General features: G+C 41.0%; 1 protein-coding gene across 5 annotated transcripts in view; it reads left to right on the forward strand.

The window, feature by feature from the left end:
- Positions 1-22,202, forward strand: part of ephb2b (eph receptor B2b) — a 138,819-nt gene that overhangs the window by 51,029 nt on the left and 65,588 nt on the right. For all 5 annotated transcript variants that reach the window (XM_031302012.2, XM_031302014.2, XM_031302013.2 and 2 more), the window contains exons 2-3: positions 6,819-6,898; positions 19,254-19,938. In XM_031302012.2, the coding sequence (XP_031157872.1) occupies positions 6,819-6,898; positions 19,254-19,938 (765 nt within the window). The remainder of the gene's footprint in view (positions 1-6,818; positions 6,899-19,253; positions 19,939-22,202) is intronic.

Consider the following 22,202-nt stretch of genomic DNA (forward strand, 5'->3'; position numbering starts at 1 on the left):
CCATCACTGCAGATAGCTTATCTTCTTATCTTGTCTTCTATTTCTTAATTCTTATTTGCTCTAAGTAATTGGCCACCCATCTGTAATACCCTGATTTCAATACCCTTGGACAAAGCATGTAAGGTCAGTCACCATTGTAAACCAACTGCAAATTAGGGCTGCATGATTTGGAGAAAAAGTCATATGGCGATGTGATTTACAATACTGCGATATAATGGTATAAGGAGTCTACTTGATTTATCAAGAAAAATTCACAAAATACTAACATTTTGAAATAGACAAAGTTAAACAAGAATAAGAACATGTGCAAAAAATGTGCAATACTTTTTTTTTTTTTTTAAACAACTTCATATTTTACAAAACTAAATAACATAAAAAGTATTTTCAAAATGACTGGTCGAGCAAGGAGGAAAAAAAGGGAGCGGTGAGCAATGTCAGAGATTAATTGGAGTAGCGGCTGTGTGAGGGAACAGCGACAGGAAAAAGAGATAGCAAAGAGCATGTACAGCAGTGGTTCTCAACCTTTTTTGGGCCAGCGCCCCCCTATCCATAATCCAGGTCCCTTACCACCCCCCTATCAAATAAGATGTATATTAATATTATAATATAATGCACAAATAATATAATATTAATGATTAGGCCCTATTAATATTGTTATGATGATTATTATTGTTGTTACTATTATTATAAAAAAATCATATAATTCAATGAAAAATGTTCAACGGCTATGTTCATAGACTTGTTAAAGATAGAGATTTTAAAGTTAATTTAAGATGATACTCTGACATCCCGTTCCTGTGAATGCAGCACGGAGCTGACAGAAACACAGAAGAAGAAGAGTTGCTATACACCGTCTTGTCCAGTCACAGTGGTGTAAACTGGCAGATTTTAATGTTAAGATGATAAGTATTTTAAAGTGTAAACTAATATTGTTGTGAATCGTTGGTGTCAACTCGCCTTAAAACAAACGGCCCCCAAGTGCACCTCAACAACCCCCTTTCCAAAATATTGCTTCCATCGCTCCCATCCTCTGAACGCCCCCTGGGGGGCTGTACCGCCCCCGTTGAGAAGCACTGATGTACAGTGAGTTAACAGTGAACAATATAACAACAAGCTTCTTAAGACGGTGGCTTCATCGGTCGGTAAAGTGAAGCGTGGTACAACGTGGAGACTGCAGTGCACACACAGACTACAGCTTCTCTCGCACAGCACACCTTTTTGTTGACCATTTTTCGAGGTTACGTAATCGCAGAGAGTGACACTGCGATTAGATTAATCGTGTAGCCCTACTGCAAATGTTGAGAAACAGGCTGGCAGGAAAACTAAGTAATATAACCACAAGCAAACAATGCCTTGTGCAAAAAAAGGGAGTGGATGAATACATTTTTAAAACACAGTGAATGATCTGAAATGTAGCATACGCAGCAGGCTAAGTAGAGATGCTCTCTCAATAGCCCGTGTCGCTTTCATTTCTTAATTCAGCAACACAATGGCTTGTGGATAACTTTCAGCCTGAAGTCTTTGTATTTGTCTGCGTGAAACGTTTGTTTTCTCACTGGCTGCAGTTGTTTGAGCTGCAATGTCTTTCCTGTAAACAGCTCTCTCCTCTGTATCGCCCATTGTGATTGATGTTGCTTTCTTTAGAAAAGCCGAGATGCAGCACTGACCCCTCTTAGAGAAGGAGTGTTGTTGTAGCACCCCCCACCCAGCCTGTCACTTCACAGCCTCTCACTGGAGAGCTCTCTCTCAGATCAGCACTAAACTCTCTCCTTAGTCTCAGGAAGTGTTGGAGGAAGCACTCTCTGCCTAGCAGGCTTTTCTTAGACTCCTAGGTCTCATTGCATATTCATAGCACCCTCCACAGGCCAGTGTATCAAGTTTAAAGAAAGGAAGAAAAAAAAAAAACGACACCAGAGCTTTAATTATTCACTGTACTATTGTCGTATTGTAATTTTAGAAAAATATATTAAGGTTTGCACATGCATGTTTCATATTTAAACACAGTTCTTTGTTGGTGTAGACAGTGAAGTACTGCTGCTGCCTTTGACCGCATGCGTGAAGGCCATTTTCCCATGAGCTCAAACAGTTGAAACCCTTTTATGCACCGTTCCCCATTGCCACACAAATAATGCAGAGACACTTAGCTGCTGAAAGTGGGGAATTGAGAGGCTGCAATTTGTCATCAGATCTTAGAGCACTGGTCGCGTCCTCCTGAACATCACACACTTGTGCAACTCCATTCCACTACAAACAGGTTTCGCATAGCACCAGACATCACACTTTATATTAAGCGTGAGCAAACTGCAAGACTTTTTTTAAAAAAATCATGGAGAAAAGTAAGACTCATCAGTTTTACTGGGATGCTACAAAACGCTAGATTTTATTTTGTTATACAACGATTGTATTTTCTTGAGTGAAGAAGAAAAAAACAGGAAGAAAATGCAATTAAGTTGCTGATTATGCACCTCTAAGCAGGCTGCAAAATCCACGAGCCAAATGGCTAGTGAATGTTCAAATTTTAGCAGTCACGCAATAGATTTTCCATTGTTTTTTTTGTGTCAAGTGAAGCAAATCTGCCAGCCGCTTGCATATTTGGTGGATGGTGTTCATTTTGTAATTTTGTACCCTGCCTCTAAGTAAGTAAAATGATAAGATCTATGTTGTTTCTTGCAATATTTTTTAGTATTTAGTATATTAATATTATTCTTTTTTTAGTAAACAATGAAAATAATGATTCCCAAAAACACATGTTTTTATAAAGTTATCAAGACTCATAGTTGCTCAGAATATGCCTGTTTGTAAGTTCTCCAAACCCCAAAACTATTAAGGCCTACAGGCCAAGTGCTTCATCCATTTCTCATACAAATAAGTCCACCTTCAGTAGCTCGGGAAGTTGCAAAAGCTGGTCTCGGAAAAGAAAATAATCTTTGGACACTCTTAGGCAGAACAAGGAGAAAGTTACAGTAAAAGCCTTATAGTGTAATGGTTTAAAATGCCACCTGGTTTTAACCTCACAGGGTCTTGCTTAGGGTGGCAACAATAGGCAATAGAGGTGACTACATCAACTTAAGGTGTATCGTCTACACAGTGCAGTCTACTGAAGTTCTGATCTTGACCAACCCACAAACACAGTAGATGTTGCCAGTGTGTCTGCACATTTAAACTTCTGTCTCAGATCACATCACCACGCAGGTCCCCACAACAAAAAAACAAAACCAAGGGATTCCTGCAGTTGTATTCAGGCGAGAAGCTCTGTGCCCTGTCCTCCTGCTGATTAATAGCCAACGTGTCTTGCTGAGCAGCCATGCTCCGCCACGGCTGGGGGTTCAGACTGTGTGAACGAGGCGCTGGCTGACAGTGGTGAAATATGTGCTGCTCTGCTCCACGGGGGGTAATGAATCGGTGTGGCTGCCAGGACTGAAGTGTAGACAGCAGGAGGAAGAAAAGCGATCAGTCTTTCATGGTGTTCTACTGCTTGTCCAGCCTGTGGGCCACTGACGCCGGCTACACACTGGATGCGTGGCATGAGCGTGGCGTTTCTGTTGCGTGTCAGTTGCGTGGCGGCTGCGTGGCGTTTTCTATGTCTTTACACACCAGAAACGTGTCTGATGCGGCGCTGCTGCTGCTAGCCTTGTCTGTACAAATGTATATTTCCCATTGATAAACTGCACTCAAGCAGTAGTATACTTCATGTTAAACATAAATATATCTTGATTTGATTACAGCAAAGACAACGTCAGCAGTATTGACGGCAAAATAGGCTACAGACTGTCTCGTTCTGTATTGACAGGTGCAATGTTTAAAAATTGATAATTATTATTTTTATTTTTTTATTACATTTATATCTGCATTTATGTCAACAACTTGAGACTTTCAAACATCAAAATGTCATTTATGAAATGTATTTGTGTCAAAATTACATATAAACATATTTTCCTATTCTATTTTGAATGGAACATTCCAACACGCTTGCGTGTTGCATGAAAAATAGGTGTCGGTCCTATTTCTAGCAGGCACGCGATTTCGGCTCGAGCCGCGCCTGAGACGTGCGTGTCACGCAGGCAGTGTGCAAGCTCTAACCTGTGCCGAAATCAAAATGGATACGCCACGCAGCTGACACACATCCGGTGTGCGCCTTACACCTATTTTCCACCAGGCGCGCCTGCGCTACGGTCCGGCTGCGCCGCGGTTTTGTTCCGTCCTCCGCCACGCACCATACCACATCGGGAGCGTCTCAGAAGCAGAGCATCTTGCTGCCCGACTTGCAGATTTTATTGTCTCTTCAAGTACTTTACAGAACAATCACATGTTTATTGAGCTAGTATCTACCTTCCAGTCCAAGCACTCCTGCAATTAAACTCCATGCCTTCTCTTTTGTGACTTTGTCCTTATGAAAATGTCTATTATGTTTTTCCACCTCCCAAGATGAATCTCTTGTCATCCATGGTGTTGTACAGGAGAAATACTGGGGGGGGTGGGTTTTGGTAAATTGACTGGATGCTCTCGATGTCCACTTCCTGCCCGGCTGTTTGAACACAGCTGCCGCATATCTTGGGCAGAGCGGAGAGCCGCTTGCTGCGTGCTTCTGGGACGCTCCGCGTCAAGCCTTGACTTTTTTTTTTTTTTTAAAGATTTGTTTTGGGCATTTCAGCCTTTAATGGAAAGGACAGCTAGATATGAAAGGGGAGAGAGAGGGGGAAGATATGCAGGAAATCTTCCAGGTCGGACTTGAACCCTGGACCTTCTGCGTCGAGGCATACACCCCTGGCAGCATAAGAGAGAAGGGAAGGGAGAGAGTGGTGGACAGGAAGAGAAAACAGATAGAAACAGAGGGAATGAACTGCTACAGCAGAAAAAGAGAAGGAGAAGGATGGGTGTCACCCAGTCTGTGTTAACGTTACTGGGGAACTCACTCCCTCTTCGCCCACGACACTCCTTAAACCACCACAGAGGGGGTTCATTATTCTCACTTTACTCCTCCACTAATTATCGTTATCATTATGGGGGATAATTACTATTTCACTGCATAACACCCATATAGGCTGCTTGGCTCTGAGTCACACAGAAGGTTATCAATAGCTGCTCAATTGCAGTCTCATCTGCCTAATTATACGATTTGGGCTTTGTGATAACTGAAAAGGACGTGGAATCTAGTAATATGCTTTGTGAGTACCGGGGAGACGCGGAGATCAGCACAAGGCCCTGAAATAAACCAATGCGTGTGGAGCCTGTTAATTAAATGCTGTGGCTTTGGTTGGAATATAAATCAGAGGAAATCGAGGGTTATGAAACAACTGGAAGTCTCTAAAATATCCTGCAATCTGGTACAGAGCTGCATACGCAGGGAGCGTTAAACAAAATCCTTTGGGATGAAACTATAGATCCTCTATCTTTGATTTCCTTCACGTCATGTTTCCAGGGGCCCTGTCCCACACTGTTAGGACCAACTCAATCAGTTCATACCACAATATTAATGAAGAGCCCACAACCACATGCAATTGTTCACCAGACCTGTCTTACAGTCGCTGGCTGTGACTTATGCTAAGCTTAGTAGCTGTGTTTGTCGAGGGGGGATTCTAAATCCCTCTGTGGCATTTTGGAGTTGCAGCTGACGCCTTGAACCTGATGAATGCTCTCTCCATCTGCTGCGGCTCAAACACTGGAGCAGGGGACTAACACAGGCCTAATCAGCGAGGGAAATTCATTAGACCTGCCCTCTGGTATGCACAGAGAGAGGCAGAGCTAAGATGAAGTCAGGAATTGAGGGCATGGGTACAGAGGGTAAGAAGAAGGTGGCAGTATGAATGGTTCAGTAAGCGTATGACATTTGGGTCAGACTGGAGGAACGGGTGCCACAGAGGACCTCATGACAGACAGGAGGCACATTTCTCTTTGACCCCAATTACCAGAGGTGTTTCTCTCCACCAGCTAATCCGTGGCGTATAGGGTGGCCCCTTCTCTGGGGACATTTGCTTTTCCAGCCTGTAGTTTTCCCTACAAGTCATATGGATGACGGCATAGTTCTGCTGACCAGGATGTGACTGACCTCTTAAGAAACTGCTAGCAGGCTCTACCTTAACACACATATTGTATCAATGTGGGTCTTTGTAGTAGCCTATCACATAATGATAATTTCTTATCATTAATTACTCTGGAATTTGTTTTAGTTTTTGATTAATTGTTTAGGCTATAACATGTCAGAAAATTGTCCATTGAAACTTCAAAATAGCTGTTTTTGTCTGACTAATGGTACACAATTTAAAATGTTTATTTTGTAATGATAGGCCTATAAAACCGCAAACTCTCTCATTGGAGAAGCTTGAACCAACATGTTTGCTTAACAAACAATTTAAAAAGTTATTCCATTACCAAAATTGTTGTTGATTTTCTGCTGATTGAATAATAATAATAATAATAATAATAATAATAATAATAATAATAATAATAATAATAGGCTATAATATAATGATGCACATAATTCTAAAATCATAATCAATCAAAAGAAACCCTTTTGAAAACTGATAACAACCCGTTTATAACATTCAGAAATATGTGGCCTTATCTTCAAAATGTTTGCTAAGAAAAAAAAAAAAAATGTCTTTTTGTTTATTCTTGTTCTGAAATGTTTGTCAGAAGATCACCTTAGGCTCTGGGAATGTTCAATGAACATTACAATTGCCTGCCATTTTATAGAGCAAACTTATATTCTGCCTCTCAAAATATTTGTATTACTCAAGTGGTTTCCATTGAACCGCAGCAACGTTTTCATGTTGCCGTGAGATTATCTGACCGCCGTCTCTCCTTCCTTCTTTCCACAGAGACGCTTATGGACTCCACTACAGCCACAGCGGAGCTGGGCTGGACGGTCTACCCCGTGTCAGGATCGAGTGACAATAGCGTAAGTGACGTGCTCTGCTTTCACAATGATCTGTTTCTGGTAACGAAGATTTATTAAATTATTATTTAAGTCATAATATAATTGCGTGTCACTTCAGGTCATTTTCATTGGGACAAAGACGAGGTGTGTGTGATGGCCCTCTCTTTTGTTAGATATAAGAGTGCTGCTAATGTGTGAATTTGCTCAGTTCCCCATGATAACTTTTTTTTTCTGTTGGTAGCCAGTGTTTTGGTTTCTCACTCTAAGGTTAAAGATCAATTAATGAGCCGGCCCGGTCCCCAGAGAGTAAGCCAAATCATTTCCCCTCCAAAAAGTGTGTGTGTGTGTGGGGAAATAAATCCAACGGCAAATGTGTTCTTTTAGAATTTTAAACTTGAAACTTTTTACATGAGTAGATGTTTGAAGAAGAAAACGTCTTTGTGAAGGTACTACCACTTTTTTCTTTTTGTATATTAACCATACTTCCACAAAAACTCACAAAACATTTTTACCCCATTTTTACCACATTTTTAAATGTAGACATTTGAATATTCACAAGCCCCATTTTCTTCCATTCTTTGTTCCATAAATGATCTATACTTTCTGGTTCACTACAAACGCAGGAAGAATGAACAATCATAAACTTGAAGCTAGATGTGTGTTCATGTGCCAGGCTAGAAGCTACAGTACGTGTTAAATGGACCCTGTTGCTGTTTGATGCACAGTATTTCCACATGGTTTGCCAGGGCAATGGTTCCTCCTAGCCACATGCAAGCCAGGCCCACTTAAAGTCTGCCAAAACCAGAGTCTCAGCCTCCTTCACTTCTTCCCCCACCACAAGATTTAGACTTCTTAGAGCGAGTCCAAAAGAGAGAAAAAATGTTGTCGACTTATTTGCTGGTGCATTTCAAAAACCCACTGCCGATTTTATTCAATTATTTATGCTTCTGTGGTTTGTATTAAAGATGTTTTGAATTATACTTTATCATGCTGTGTCTTTTTACACAAAAAAAGAAGCCAGAAATTGCAGCATATGTACTGTAGTGCTGACCTTCAACAGTGCTGTGAACTTCAAAGTTGTTCAGCAATAATTTGGATAATCTTCATCTCTCCCAACCTGAGGGCACGTTGTCTTCTCCCTGCTAATTCCTACAATCAATACCAAAGCAACAAAAAAAGACGCCGGCTTTCCTTTTCTCTGGCCAGCTCTGGATCCAATTTACACAGAGAGAGCTTACGCACACATACTGACTCCAAAGACAGTTTGCATCACGTCTACCTTTCATCTTTGCATAATGTTAGATTTAGCAAAACATTCACTCAAACCATAGTTCATAATCAGATTTAATACCAAGTGGAAACTTCAGACAGAAAAGTTGAAAACATGTATAATGTGGAAATCCAGAAAAGGTCACTTACAAACTATTCACAGTTAAAATCCCCACTCAGTCAAAATGAGTCAAATTTAGGTCTAAACATCAAACTACAGACCTCTACAAGAATCATCTTTGTTCCATGTGGTGTACCGCCCGATTATGTGGTGGTTGTTTTCTCTTCAAATCAAATATCTTCACATTTAGTTTGACTGAGAGGCTTATCTATGAGGACTTTCTTATTTTCTGCTTTGACTTCCGATAATTCCATGCTCCTTTCTGAAAATCTCCATATGCAGTTATGATACTGTATATATCCCTCTCTTGGAGTGCAGTGAAATGCAAACAAGCCCCTAAGCCCCTGGATTGAATCAGGTATAGGTTTGGTCTTATCAGCGTGGGCACTGAAGTTTTATGATGATATGGCTGTGCTTGTCAAAAGCACAGTCCATTGGAAAGTGACGAGTGAGAGCGATGGAGATAGCTTGTCCCTCATGGCCCAGGGCAACAGGTGTGGAAACAGAGCTCGCTCTCCCTCTCAGTATAACAGCAAGAGGTGCTTTACAGAAGCTATTGTCTTACACACATATATGCATGGCTTCATGGGCTTAGCCGGTGGATCAGTAACATCCAGCAGTGCGCCGCACCAGCAGTTGGCTTTCACTACTCTGTATGGCTTCATGAAATATATCCTAACTTGACACGTGATACGTTGAGACACAATAGAAATGCAATCAAATAACAGTGTGATATTACGTCAGAAATGCTAAGGCAGTTGGTGTTATTCCACTCTTTTATTTTACAGCATATTTGAATATCAAAATATTATTTTAAGAAATCTCTTCCAACCTAGCTGTAAAATCAACTACAGCATTTTTTTGTTTTAGAAGTGATTTGTGTAAAACAATATTACAGTTTGGCTGCTGTAAATCAAGTTTTATAACCCTCTCTGCGTACAGCAAGGCAGTTCTTCCTTTTAATTATGTAAAATGACAGCCAGACTTATGTTGTCCCTGAGCCAGACAAGCAAGACATCTTTATTATTCTTGATAGCACTGGCGACAACACTGACAACCAATGTAAAATGTAAGCAAACCAGTATATTATCCCCTGGCAGTTTGGGAAGTTTACAGACTACGTCTTGAGGTTCTGGCAATAAAACGCACGTATCACATGCCTCACTCCACCCACACAGGGAAACCGGTGCAGTCAGTATAGTTGAACTATCATGTAGACGTTTGTCTCTGTACGCCTTTGTGAAGACTTAACCCCATCATGTGCCCACATACAGTACACATAGGCCTTGTTCAGACTGCCCATATCCAGATTGTATCCAGATTGATTTTAGAAAGTCTGGACAGCAAAAAGAACACAAATGCAATATTTGCAAATTGGATCCAAACCACATTTGGAGGTGGTTTGAAATGTGATTCCAATCGGATTTCTACAGATGCGTCTCAGTACGGATGCTCTGGCTACTCAAATCGGATTTCAAAGAGCCTTTTGCGTCAGTCATGTGTGTGTGCCCATATTTATGCAGATAATAAAATAAAAACACAGAGGCTTTGTATTCCGAGTCAGCGTGAACCAAGACGCCTTTATTTACTTCCTCTATTATCAGTGGCAGTGCAGCTTTACTCTTTTCAGGTTTTACCTTTCACAATAAAAGTCCAACTTAAATTCACTTCGAGCAGTTCAACAAAGAGGAAACTCAACAAAATGCATAACGTTACTCGCAATGTGACGCACAACGACGACCTCAAATCCAGAGTGACGGAAGTGCTGAGCAGATCCTGCTACTAGCAGAGCAGTATGGAGAACAACAGCTGAGGGCAGAATGCATGGATGCATTACATTAACTGGATACCGGATCCCAAAATGTCACCTATTCAGTTCATTGGAGTTGCTCGCCCGGCGAAAATCCTTTTTGGACCGCCGGGGGATATTTGGTTGCAGTACCACAAGTGGCCACTGGACAAAATTGGCTACAAAATACTGAGCGTACCTTCTGGGGGCCTGGCGAAATGATTGACCTCCATTTCTAAAGCTTCCGGGTTAGAAAGCCCTGTCACCAGCGTAGCTACACTCACACCTACGTCGTTACCACAGCAATTTATACAGATAGGGACACACAAATCAGATCTGATCACATACAAATAACAGTGGGGACAGTCTGTCTCAAAGATCCAGTTTGCATGCAATCTGAACGTAGTCTTAGTACACAATAAGGATGTAACCATGAATGTAGCCTTAGTACACAATAAGGATGTAACAATATATGGACTTAGCCTTAGTACACAATAAGGATGTAACAATATATGGACTTAGCCTTAGTACACAATAAGGATGTAACAATGAACGTAGCCTTAATACACAATAAGGATGTAACAATGAACGTAGCCTTAATACACAATAAGGATGTAACAATGAACTTAGCCTTAGTACACAATAAGGATGTAACAATATATGGACTTAGCCTTAGTACACAATAAGGATGTAACAATATATGAACTTAGCCTTAGTACACAATAAGGATGTAACAATAAACGTAGCCTTAATACACAATAAGGATGTAACAATAAACGTAGCCTTAGTACACAATAAGGATATAACAATGTGAATATGTATAGATATCTGGCACTGTTTCGCAACAAGTTTACTTTTTGGTTTTACACAATAAGGATGTAACAATGAACGTAGCCTTAATACACAATAAGGATGTAACAATGAACGTAGCCTTAATACACAATAAGGATGTAACAATAAACGTAGCCTTAGTACACAATACGGATATAACAATGTGAATATGTATAGATATCTGTCGCTGTTTTGCAACAAGTTTGCTTTTTGGTTTTACATATATTGACCAGCAGAATACATTGAAAACGTTGTTTAAGAGGAAACATCAACTATCTACGGTGGCCGACAGCGGCAAACGCCCTGCAACTTAAGAAAACACACGCAAATAGACAAAACACAAGCAAATTAAGAAAACAACTTCATTAATTTGACAACACGTGTAGCATTCAGCAAACGCACTGCAAATACCACAACACAACCAAATACATAAACGCACTGCGAATACAAAATGATGCAAAAAGAAAAGCACACAAACCCTGAAAAAAGAAGCGATGCAAAAAGAAAAACAACTTAATTAATTTGACAACACATGTGCAGCATTCAGCAAATGCGCTGCAAATACAACAACACAACCAAATACATAAACGCACTGCAAAGACACACAACACAACCAAATAGATAAACGCGCTGCAAATATGAAACGATGCAAAAAGAAAAGCACACAAACCCAGAAAACAAATGCAACAAAAAAAACGCAGCATCCAGATTACACAACAGAAGTTCTCCAGACCTCTAGAGGGAGCAGCTAGTGGAACAGCTGGATTTTCGACCGTTATTAACCGATATTAAATTCATATTATTATTATTATTATTATTATTATTATTATTATTATTAATAACATAATATATTATTAATATACAGTATATGCTCCCGTCTCATGCCCTCCCGGCTGGTGCTGTCCCCGAGCTTCGGCTTTTCAAAATAAAAGCTCACGTCTGGTCCGCTATGTGTTTGTACTTTGGTGTGTTGGATGTTTGTGAACTAAACAGTACGGCAATCATGCTAATGAATACAATAACTTTTTCAGCAGATGTCTTACTTACAACACGTTGGAGTTAGCAAAGCAGTTTTGTGTTTATATGTGCGAGCGGGATTTATTCAGTTTGATAAATCCCACGGTAAATTGGCTGGTTTACTAACAGGGAGGGACTAGAAATCCTGTCTGTTTTTTGTATTTCAAGAGCAAATTTCTCCACAATATGAATACAGATTAGTTACTTATTTTGTTGGTAACCGTTGTTGTATAATCACAATATTACACTTGAGGAGGCCTATACTTCAGTAATTTCGGACCTCGAAATTAAACCCTCTTATGTGGCTTAAACAAACGTCAACGTTAAACGCTGATGCAGTTTTAAATGTTTTATCACCACGAGTTTACAGACGTCTCTGCTGATTGAGTATCACCTGTGACCTGAGCCAAGACACACCCACCAAATGAGAGAAAACATATCTCAAACATAGATTTAATATTTACAGTCTATGCAGTCTCTCTCTCTCTCTCTCTCTCTCTCTCTCTCTCTCTCTCTCTCTCTCTCCCTCACTCTCTCCCTCCCTCCCCGTGGGGTCGAAAATCCAGCTGTTCCACTAGCTGCTCCCTCTAGAGGTCTGGAGAACTTCTGTTGTGTAATCTGGATGCAGCGTTTTTTTGTTGCATTTGTTTTCTGGGTTTGTGTGCTTTTCTTTTTGCATCGTTTTTTATTCGCAGTGCGTTTATGTATTTGGTTGTGTTGTGGTATTTGCAGTGCGTTTGCTGAATGCTACACGTGTTGTCAAATTAATTAAGTTGTTTTCTTAATTTGCTTGTGTTTTGTCTATTTGCGTGTGTTTTCTTAAGTTGCAGGGCGTTTGCCGCTGTCGGCCACCGTAACTATCTGACATAAAGCTAATGTATAGCAGCGTAGCAGAGTGGGGTTAAGTGGTCAATGTTTTCATTTCAGGTGGAGCTGAGAGAAGTGTGAACATCAGGTCAGACCTCCTGACCTGCTCACTCCTACACTGAAGGACTGAAAACAGTGACCATTTAGAAATAGACTTCTGGCCACAGAGAGCACACAGAGCTACTGTGGAGGGAAAACTGAGGCCTTCTGCATTGGCGGAGAACATAATAAGGTGGTGTGTGTGGGGTTTGGGTGATCATTATGGATGTGCCATAATGTGCTATACCAGGATATATCTAGTGTCACTTGGGGACACAACACACACAGGGCAGTTTTGCAGGAAGGCAAAATGTTGCAGAGTATTTTGAAACAAATCAGTTCCTTGTGATTTATCGAAGATACTGCATATTGTATGTGAATTCCTTTGGAATAAGATTGAGGTTGTTTACACATAATTGTGGGCATGTGTGGCAGACCGACATGGTATACAGTACTTTTTTTTTTTTTAACAAAGGCTTTTTTTTTTCTTTACAAGTAATTTGTTGAACATATTTCATTGTATTGGACTCGCTGGGATTGAAAGTGACCACTAATTTGTGACTGTGATTCAAAATTAAAGTCTGTGAAATTATATTTGAGCAATTATGCAAAGAAACATGCAAACATAATCCACATGTAACTGGAATGGGGGTAAAAGATGGAATTGTTCTTCTAGTTTTCACATGTTGTGCATTAGTAGTGGACAGTGGTAATTGGAGCTGACTGCAGCAGACAGTTCTACTTAAGTGTGTGTGTGTGTGTGTGTGTGTGTGTGTGTGTGTGTGTGTGTGTGTGTGTGTGTAAGTCTCTCCTCTCTATGAAGCCCAGTCTCCTGCAGGATTTGGCTCCCATGGCCTCTCTCATAGTAATTGAATGCAGAGAGTGGGTGTCATTTGTCCCCTGTCCCTTTAGGGAAGGCACTCTTGCTCTGACAGATTTTCCACAACTGCAAATGGGGCGACTGTGCCCCAGGAGTTTTCCGCTGGGCCTCTCTCCCTGCTTTTGTGTGAATAATTCATTTATTTCTGTCATTGATAGAATGGTAATATGTCATGTGGCTGTGGATCGTGAAGCTAGTTCAGGTTATTTCAAACACTGTAATGACAGGACCTGATAAATACACAGCTCATGTTATGTCAAAACAATGAAATCTTGGAGTGTTCACACCGCTACTTGACTGATGTGTCACTCTGTTCTCTGACCAGTTGTAGGGAGTAGTAGAACTACTAGACTGCTTCCCACTCTAGTTGTCTTGAGCAGCTATAGCTTTAACTATAAGACTTGATTTTAATGCAAGTTGTGTTTTATCAAGTCAAGTCAACTTGGTTGTCAATTCTGCAATATGTGCCTGACATACAGAGGAATCGAAAATACGTTTCTCTCCGACCCACGGTACAATAAGGATAAAAAGATAAGCAATATATACAGTACAATAAATACATTAACCCAAGCGAATGCATGCAGTCCTTTGTTTCGGGGTTGATTCTTTCTTTAGTCTTCTAATACAGTCATTTAAACAGATTTGAAAGACTGTGACGAACATCAACAACCCTTCCACTTGCGCTTGCCAAACACATCTATTTATCAAAACTTTTGACTGGTTGTTGAAGAGCAGTGCGCTTAAAGAGTGTAGTTGTGGTCAGCGTTTTGCAGCCAACAAACTTGTTGACCGTCTGCTTGTTGGCTAAGTTTTCCTTGGTTTGTGCAGATGTACAGGAAATAGAGAATTCTGACAGCTTGATTGTGTTGCAGTATGATGCACAGTAAGAGCATAGTAGTCCCAACAGAGCAATATAACAGAGGACATACCAAAAGCCAAACACATAACTGTTTGCGGAGTCTTGGCTGCTGATGCTCGCCTGGCCGTCCTTGGATATGGATATCCTTCGACATGAGGCCGATCAAGTTTAAATCACAACATATTAATGAGGATTTTGCATTGTTTTCATTTAGGATTAACAGTTGGAAGTTGTTGATTTTATCTTTTGAGTCACTGTGGCTGTTGCTTATCCCTTTAAGGCTATAACTGTATTTAGATCTAGGCTGTACACAAATGTCTTGTGTGTTCTTGAGCACCGGACCCTTCTGTGCTTACTTACTATGAACCAATTTGGATTAAAATGTCGGTTTAAGATGTAAATGTAAAATAGGAAAGTGCACAGTAGCTCCTGCATAATGTGTTCTTACAGATGTGTTTGGTAATTAGTTGCTACAAAGAGGTCCAAGGAGGACTACATTTATCCCATACTCGTCTGATGAATGAGGCAAAAAGCTGTCTTTGGTAAATAGTCTCAGCTGTAGAGGTAACTCCAGTCTATAATTCAGGCTTGACAGTGCGTTCCGCTTGGCTTTACAGATAAAGCAGAGATCTACTGTCATGGAGACGTATGGATTGCAGGTCAGCTGAACTTTTCTCTCTCTCTCCTGGAGTGGCAGAGGAGATATTGATTCTGAACCTCATTCTCAGTGAGCGTCACTGAACTGTAGCACCTCATATAACTCCAGAGGAAGAGAGGAGCAGCTGACTTATAGTAGTCGCCACTAGCCCAGCCATAATCTAACCACCACAATCTATATTCACTTTAGACAGGTTTTCTGTGCAGGGCAATGGTCTCTGTGTTGCTGCTCTAGCATAATTTAAATTATAGCCACACCAGTTAGTGTGCGAAAGTAGTTTCATTATCAAAGAAGAGATTGTTGGAACAATTGGAAAACATTTTAACTTGCAATACGATAAAGGTGCAGGAATTTGTTTTGAGAAGAATGAAGGGCAGCTGCATATTACTGCTTGATCTAAAGCTAACATGATGTATCTAAACATAAGGTGTACAGTCTAATCAGAAGATTCAGACTACATTGCACAGCATTCTGCTCTTAAAGAGATATTTTGCTGATTTAAATCCAGCTCTGTGTCATGGCAGTTTGGGCAATTGAACGGTGTGTGGCTTCCCAGCTGAGCGGAGCAGTGGAGGTCTGCTGAGGTCTGCCAGATGACGCCAAACGCGTCACGGAGGTTTGCCGAGATCCAGCGGCTGTCCCGAGCTCCGTGCACTGGCGCCATGGAAAGAAAGCCAACCACCGTTCAACTAAACATACTGCCCACACAAAGATGAGACAGAGCTGATTTCAAATTGGCAAAATATCAGATTTTTTTACTTATTGGAATAATCGCCTAGGCCAAGTAAATGTAACAACTGACTTTGTGATATCATGTCATGTTTTGGTAATATAACAGAATTACTAAGGATCCGATTACAGTTCATTCAAAATGGCTTGTATACTTGCAGCACCAAATATCAAATGCAAGTGTGTTCCTGGTGTTTGTTTAATTCTCCTTGAAATGATGGAGAGGTAACACCTTACAAGGTTAAACCAAACACTGAAAATCATTTGCCAACACTATTCGACCCAGGATTTTTGGACCCCTATGAGAACCATTTAAACATTAAACAGTGTCTTTTTGTTTGGAGCCAGTCGCGCGCTCTTTTTCACACCAATGATTTTTTATTGTAAGAGTATGTTTCTGTTTCTCAGAGGGAGGACACACATCTAGTGTACCATGAAAAACACATTGGATGTTATTTACCTTGAAGTTTTAGTCTTATGTCTAATAACTTTGAAAAACACCCACAATTCTTCACAAATGCAAATTAGCTCTTGATAATATGTGGTACGCCTTTGGTTATTAAGAAACAGCCTTTGATCATTTAGGCTTTAAACATCTATTTATTATATGTTATAGTGAGGCACTATTAAATGCCACCAGCCCTGTGGCTGTTGATTTCCACACTCAGAAAACAAGAAACACAACATTCTGCCAAATGTAACAGGATCTCGAGAGTTTTTCTTTCCAACGTCATCTGAGGGCAGCTCATCCCCTCTAACTAATCCATCTTGACATCCACCACCAGGGTTACCTCCACCTTCTATACTTAAAACACATGACCACCCTTTTACAGCACTCTCAGTATAAGAGCTAGGGAAAGAGCTGTGAAAATGAAGACGTTTCTTCTAATTTCACACTCTGCGCTTGATCGTTAGGCTCTTATTATGCCCCATTTGCTTCCCTCCACTGGCTGTGATGAAAGCGGGGCAAAGAGGCCATGACAGGACAAAAAGGGGCCCTCCATCAAAACACATTTTGTTTGGGGTCTCTTTTAGCCTGGATCAACCCGTCCCCCCACATCACTGCCAACACTTTCCCCTGCAGTTTCCCCCGTCTGCATCCCTCATTAGCAGCAACCCCCACCTGTCTCCACATTCATTTTTATTAAACTGCGATTGTCCAACGCTCTGTGCTCAGTAGAAGCGGACTGCCCGCTCTTGTTTAATTGGCCCACAGCCCCCACCTCGCCCACTGCTCCTCAACAAGTGGGAAGGTCAATAGCTGCTCATGACCTGGGATGATGATGTCTGCCAGTGCGGGCCAAAAGACAGATTTATCCTTAAAACACACCACCAAGAACCTGTAGCTTGTACAGTCATTTATTTGTATGGTTTTAAAGCTATAAGCAGTAAATCTGACCACACTGCATCACCTTGGTGTGATGCAACAGTAGAATTCAACTTGCATGCACGTGTTTATGAACAATTAAATTCCAACTATAACAACATCATTGTTGAAATATATTTTTGCAAAGTTCAATTTTGCTCATTAGGCACCTTTTGGGGAAAAAAGGGCCTGTTTTGTTAAGTAGATACAGATAAAAAAAGTTGTACTTTTTGTTAAGTCTCCTCTCATTATTATTATTATTTTTGGCTGTACATCAATCTTTTCTGTTTGGGTTGGCTCTTGTGGTGGTTTGGGTTTTAGTTTGGGTCAAGCCAAGCATCACACTCGCAGTGATTAATTAGGACATGGGAATTAAAAACTAAAGCTGTTCTAATTACTCAAAGTGTTTGATAGAACGCCGGTTTGTAACAAGAGGGGTGACTTTCTTCTTCCAACCTGTCAAAATCTGTCCAAATCCTCACTAAGTGGGCACTAATTTGAGGAATTATATCAGCTGTGAAGTGAAGAGTGAAGGGGGGAGGTAGAGTTGTAGGAGCAGTAGAGGGTGCTGCTGATGCAAAGTGGCTCTTGGGGGTTGAGAACGGGATTTTTCGACGAGGTCAAGGTCCTGACCTGCTCAGTGGTTAGAGCGCATGGTGTTTAAAGCTGGTTTGATCCATGGCCAAGGGGCAGGAACACCACAGAGGCCGCATCTGGAGTCTGTACAGTCAGAGCGAGTACTTAAATTGGTGTGCAATATGTGGACTTTGAAGTTGAATAGGATACTCAGAAAATCTGGAGTTAAATTTGCGCATTGATTGTTCTTTATACAATTACCTGTGTAATATGATTTAGTCAGTCATGTTTCCTCAGTGCTTCACTGTAGTGAAAGGAGCATTCACTAGAATGTCAATAACCCATTGCAGTTTGTGCTATGAATGTGTCCTATTAAGACACAATAAAAGGTAGGACACACCTTTACATAAACCAGAGACCTCTCTGCTCTGTTCAAGTGACTTATTGTCACGTCTCCAGTTTCTCTTAAAGCATTACAAGATGTGAATAGTTTCCTCAATGCGAGGATGTGAAAGGAGAGGGTAACATCAAAGCTTCCTGCCTCTACAAAGCAAGGTTTATATGTTTTAACGTCCCAAAATGCAATACCTAAATGAAAACTCTGTGAAAAAGCCAAACTGATCAATGCTGTAAGCCAAGTAGGGTCTTAAGTGACAACTTCATAATGCCAACCTACCTTTGTTGGTTTTACCTGTCAGAGTAAGTCAAATTACAAACGACACAGTTCATATACCCAGACAAATATCCTAAAATTGGAACTCATTCTGTATTCACAAAGCAGCTGTTCCCACACTGTTGGATTTCTGAAAGTCATTTAACACATAATCCCCAAATAGTGAACCGTATTCTTTAAAATAAGTAAATCCTCGGATTATTATAATTATGAAAAAATAAACTTTACTTGACTGAATAAACTTGAGTAAGGGTCAGAGTAAGTAACCCATAACCTTGTTAATATCCCATTATTAATGGGATGACATGCTGGAAGGGCTGGTACTCATTTGTTACTTTAGGCCTGTCTAATGTATCCATGTAAACTGGTTTATTGGAGATATTTTGTTTCTTTGCACCATGTAATCAATTTAATCAAAACATTGCTTAAGCTTATTACTCCCAGTAATCAAAGTATTATAAAGGATGCATGAAAACTTTCTTGTTATTCCTGAAAAACAGTTATCAGCGGGGGTTTTATGACAGTTGATATTAATAAAAGAAACATGCAGACCATTTACTGCTTTACAGCTGAATTGCACTTAATTGAATGAATCGGGTTAACTATGTGCCTCAATTACCAATTTTGTTAGTCAGACTTCTTTTCAGAGTAGTCACATGTAAAAATGTTAACTTACTGTTTATGTCTGTCCTTGGCCAACAGTGGGAGGAGGTGAGCGGTTATGATGAAAACATGAACACCATCCGGACGTACCAGGTCTGCAATGTTTTCGACAACAATCAGAACAACTGGGTACGGACAAAGTACATCCGGCGCCGGGGCGCTCAGCGAATCCATGTGGAGATGAAGTTCTCGGTGAGGGACTGCAGTAGCATTCCCAACGTGCCGGGCTCCTGTAAAGAGACGTTTAACCTCTATTACTATGAATCCGATGCCGACACAGCCACCAGAACCTCACCAGCTTGGATGGAGAACCCCTGGATCAAAGTTGACACCATCGCAGCGGACGAGAGCTTCTCCCAGGTGGACCTAGGGGGCAGAGTGATGAAGATCAACACTGAGGTTCGAAGCTTTGGCCCAGTGTCACGGAATGGCTTCTACCTGGCCTTCCAGGACTACGGCGGCTGTATGTCGCTCATCGCTGTACGCGTCTTTTACCGGAAGTGCCCCCGTATCATCACTAACGGGGCGTTATTCCAGGAGACGCTCTCGGGAGCAGAGAGCACCTCCCTGGTGGCTGCAAGAGGTGTTTGCATCCCCAACGCAGAGGAGGTGGATGTGCCCATTAAGTTGTACTGCAATGGAGACGGTGAATGGATGGTACCCATCGGACGCTGTATGTGCAAGGCTGGGAACGAGGCTGTGGAGAATGGGACCGTTTGTCGAGGTATGTTTTGCTCTTATTAAATCTGCTAAGCCTTATGAATCAGTCCAATCTGCCATCATAACAGAGTAATCCAAACACTGAAGGATACAATCCATACAGTGTTTATTCTTCACTGTAAGCTGTTCCAGGGATCTATCCACTCCCATTTAATTGATGGTATAAGCTATATAGTGATCTACAATATGGTCATGTATTTAAAAAAAACAACTAATAAAGGCTTTTTTGTTTATTTTCCAACACAAATACACTGCTGAATATGCCAATTCACATGATAATTCTGGCTATCTGTAAATATACTGCTGCCTTTTGAAGTTGTGACTGCAGAACAAAAAGGGATGGGAGTTGCTCATCAATGGCCGCAAATCACAATGGAACATTTTTTATTTATTTATTTGTTTTATTACTTACCTTCGTGTGCACCTTGTAGCACATCTACAGTACAATTAAAGTCTATTTCATAACGATTGTAATAGTTGTATCTATATGTAAGGAAGTGAATTAAATGCACTTTTAGAGTGTAATTTTCTTAACACATGGTCTTCTCCCACATTTGAATGTTTTTTGATTTTTTTTTTTTCAGCCTACAGAAAAGCACGTCAGTGCACATAACTAACGCTTTCTAAACTAATTCAAAGAAAGTAAGAACAGCAATTTTGAATCTGTGCAATTTCTGTGCTGATCTTTTGTTGGTAGAATGCCTCCTCTCATCGATGAGGACAAAATGGATATTTTTCAAAATTGCCTGCATTTTCCTATTAATTGGAAACCCTCACAGGCAAAAAAAACGATTTGGCTTTTCAAAACATCAATGTACCCAACATTTACCTGTGCCATACCCGCTCTGTAGTCTGGCAGGTGGTATTTGCTCAACGTGCTTGGGGATCTTGATCACTTGAAACAGCATGACAGCGCGTAGCCTGCAGTCTGGAGCCGTGCTGCTCCAGCCCAGCACAACAACCTCTCTTATGTGCGCCTGTAATTACGACACATCCCCCCAGTGTCTGTGTGCTGGGAGGGGAAACGTGATGGGTGCTGACTCCGAAACACTGTCAGGCCCCGTTCAATGACTACTAATGAGGACAGGCACCAGCTCCTCCTTAAGGACTACAGGCCAATAAGAGGTACGGGAAGACAACTACTCTCTACTGCTGTAGCAAGCTACTCTGAATCCACATCCCCACATTATAACACAAATCGGCTTTGTTTTTTTGACCTACGTGTAATTGACTGCATGTGGTGGATTGGAACATCTCAGGGGTGTCCTCAGTCATGGTGGGGTTTTTTTGTGCTAAACGGGATTATACAATTAAATGCCATCAGCTCAACGGGGGAAAGCGTGATTGTTTAATATCCTGCACAGCTGGGCATGAGACTTTTTGACTGAAACAATGTAGGATTTCACCTTCCATTTCTGACCACCCTCCTGTTTATTCCTCCTTACCTGCTGGTCCACCAGAAGAGAAGCTTCACTGACGGCATGCTCCCTTCTTCATCACCCCAACTACAGTAGTGACAATTATAGATCTGAGCACTGCAGGGCTTGTAGACAATCTGTAGTCACCCTGACAGAAGCACATATAGGTGTACACAGACCAAATTTGAACATTCACTTTGTCACTTCCCTGACTGGATATTAAAGCTTTATGAAATGAATGCATTATCTGAGAGTGCAGCTGTGGAATGCCACGCACGGAGATGGATTTTATGGCTCCATACAATAGTTATGAGCCCCAGTGCAAACAACGGGGAAGTGTGTATTTTACCAAGAAGGAAAATAAAACCATTACGGTTAAAAAGGATATTATTCCACGGTTACCCCATTGTTCAGAAGGCTGCCACCACTTGGTCTGCTCTCTAGTTATCTTCCTAAACACTGAAAGCTGATAGCAGTGCTTGAAACTGTGGTCAGTCACCGCCTTTCAACTGCCAGAAGTTGGATAATGAATTGATCTAGGAAAGATGGGCCTTTTGTCTGCCGATATTATGGGGTAATGAATTGATTTGTGAGAGGTGCCCTTGGAGGGTTTGTAAGATATCCCCTTTCATAGCCGGATTATGGAGCCACATAGACAGCATGAAGCAGCTAAGATAAAAGACACTATTTGTACTGTAATATTAAGTACGCAACCAATGCTCTGTTCCAACATCTCCGCAACTAAACGTGTAATTATGCATGTAACAATTAAATCCTTGGCAGGGATCCCTGCAAATAATTACGCTGTCATGAAATCTGTCAAAATATTGACAGTAGAAGGGCGCGCTTA

The sequence above is a fragment of the Sander lucioperca genome, chromosome 6, assembly GCF_008315115.2.
Source record: "Sander lucioperca isolate FBNREF2018 chromosome 6, SLUC_FBN_1.2, whole genome shotgun sequence".
In the NCBI taxonomy this organism is placed as follows: Eukaryota; Metazoa; Chordata; class Actinopteri; order Perciformes; family Percidae; genus Sander; species Sander lucioperca.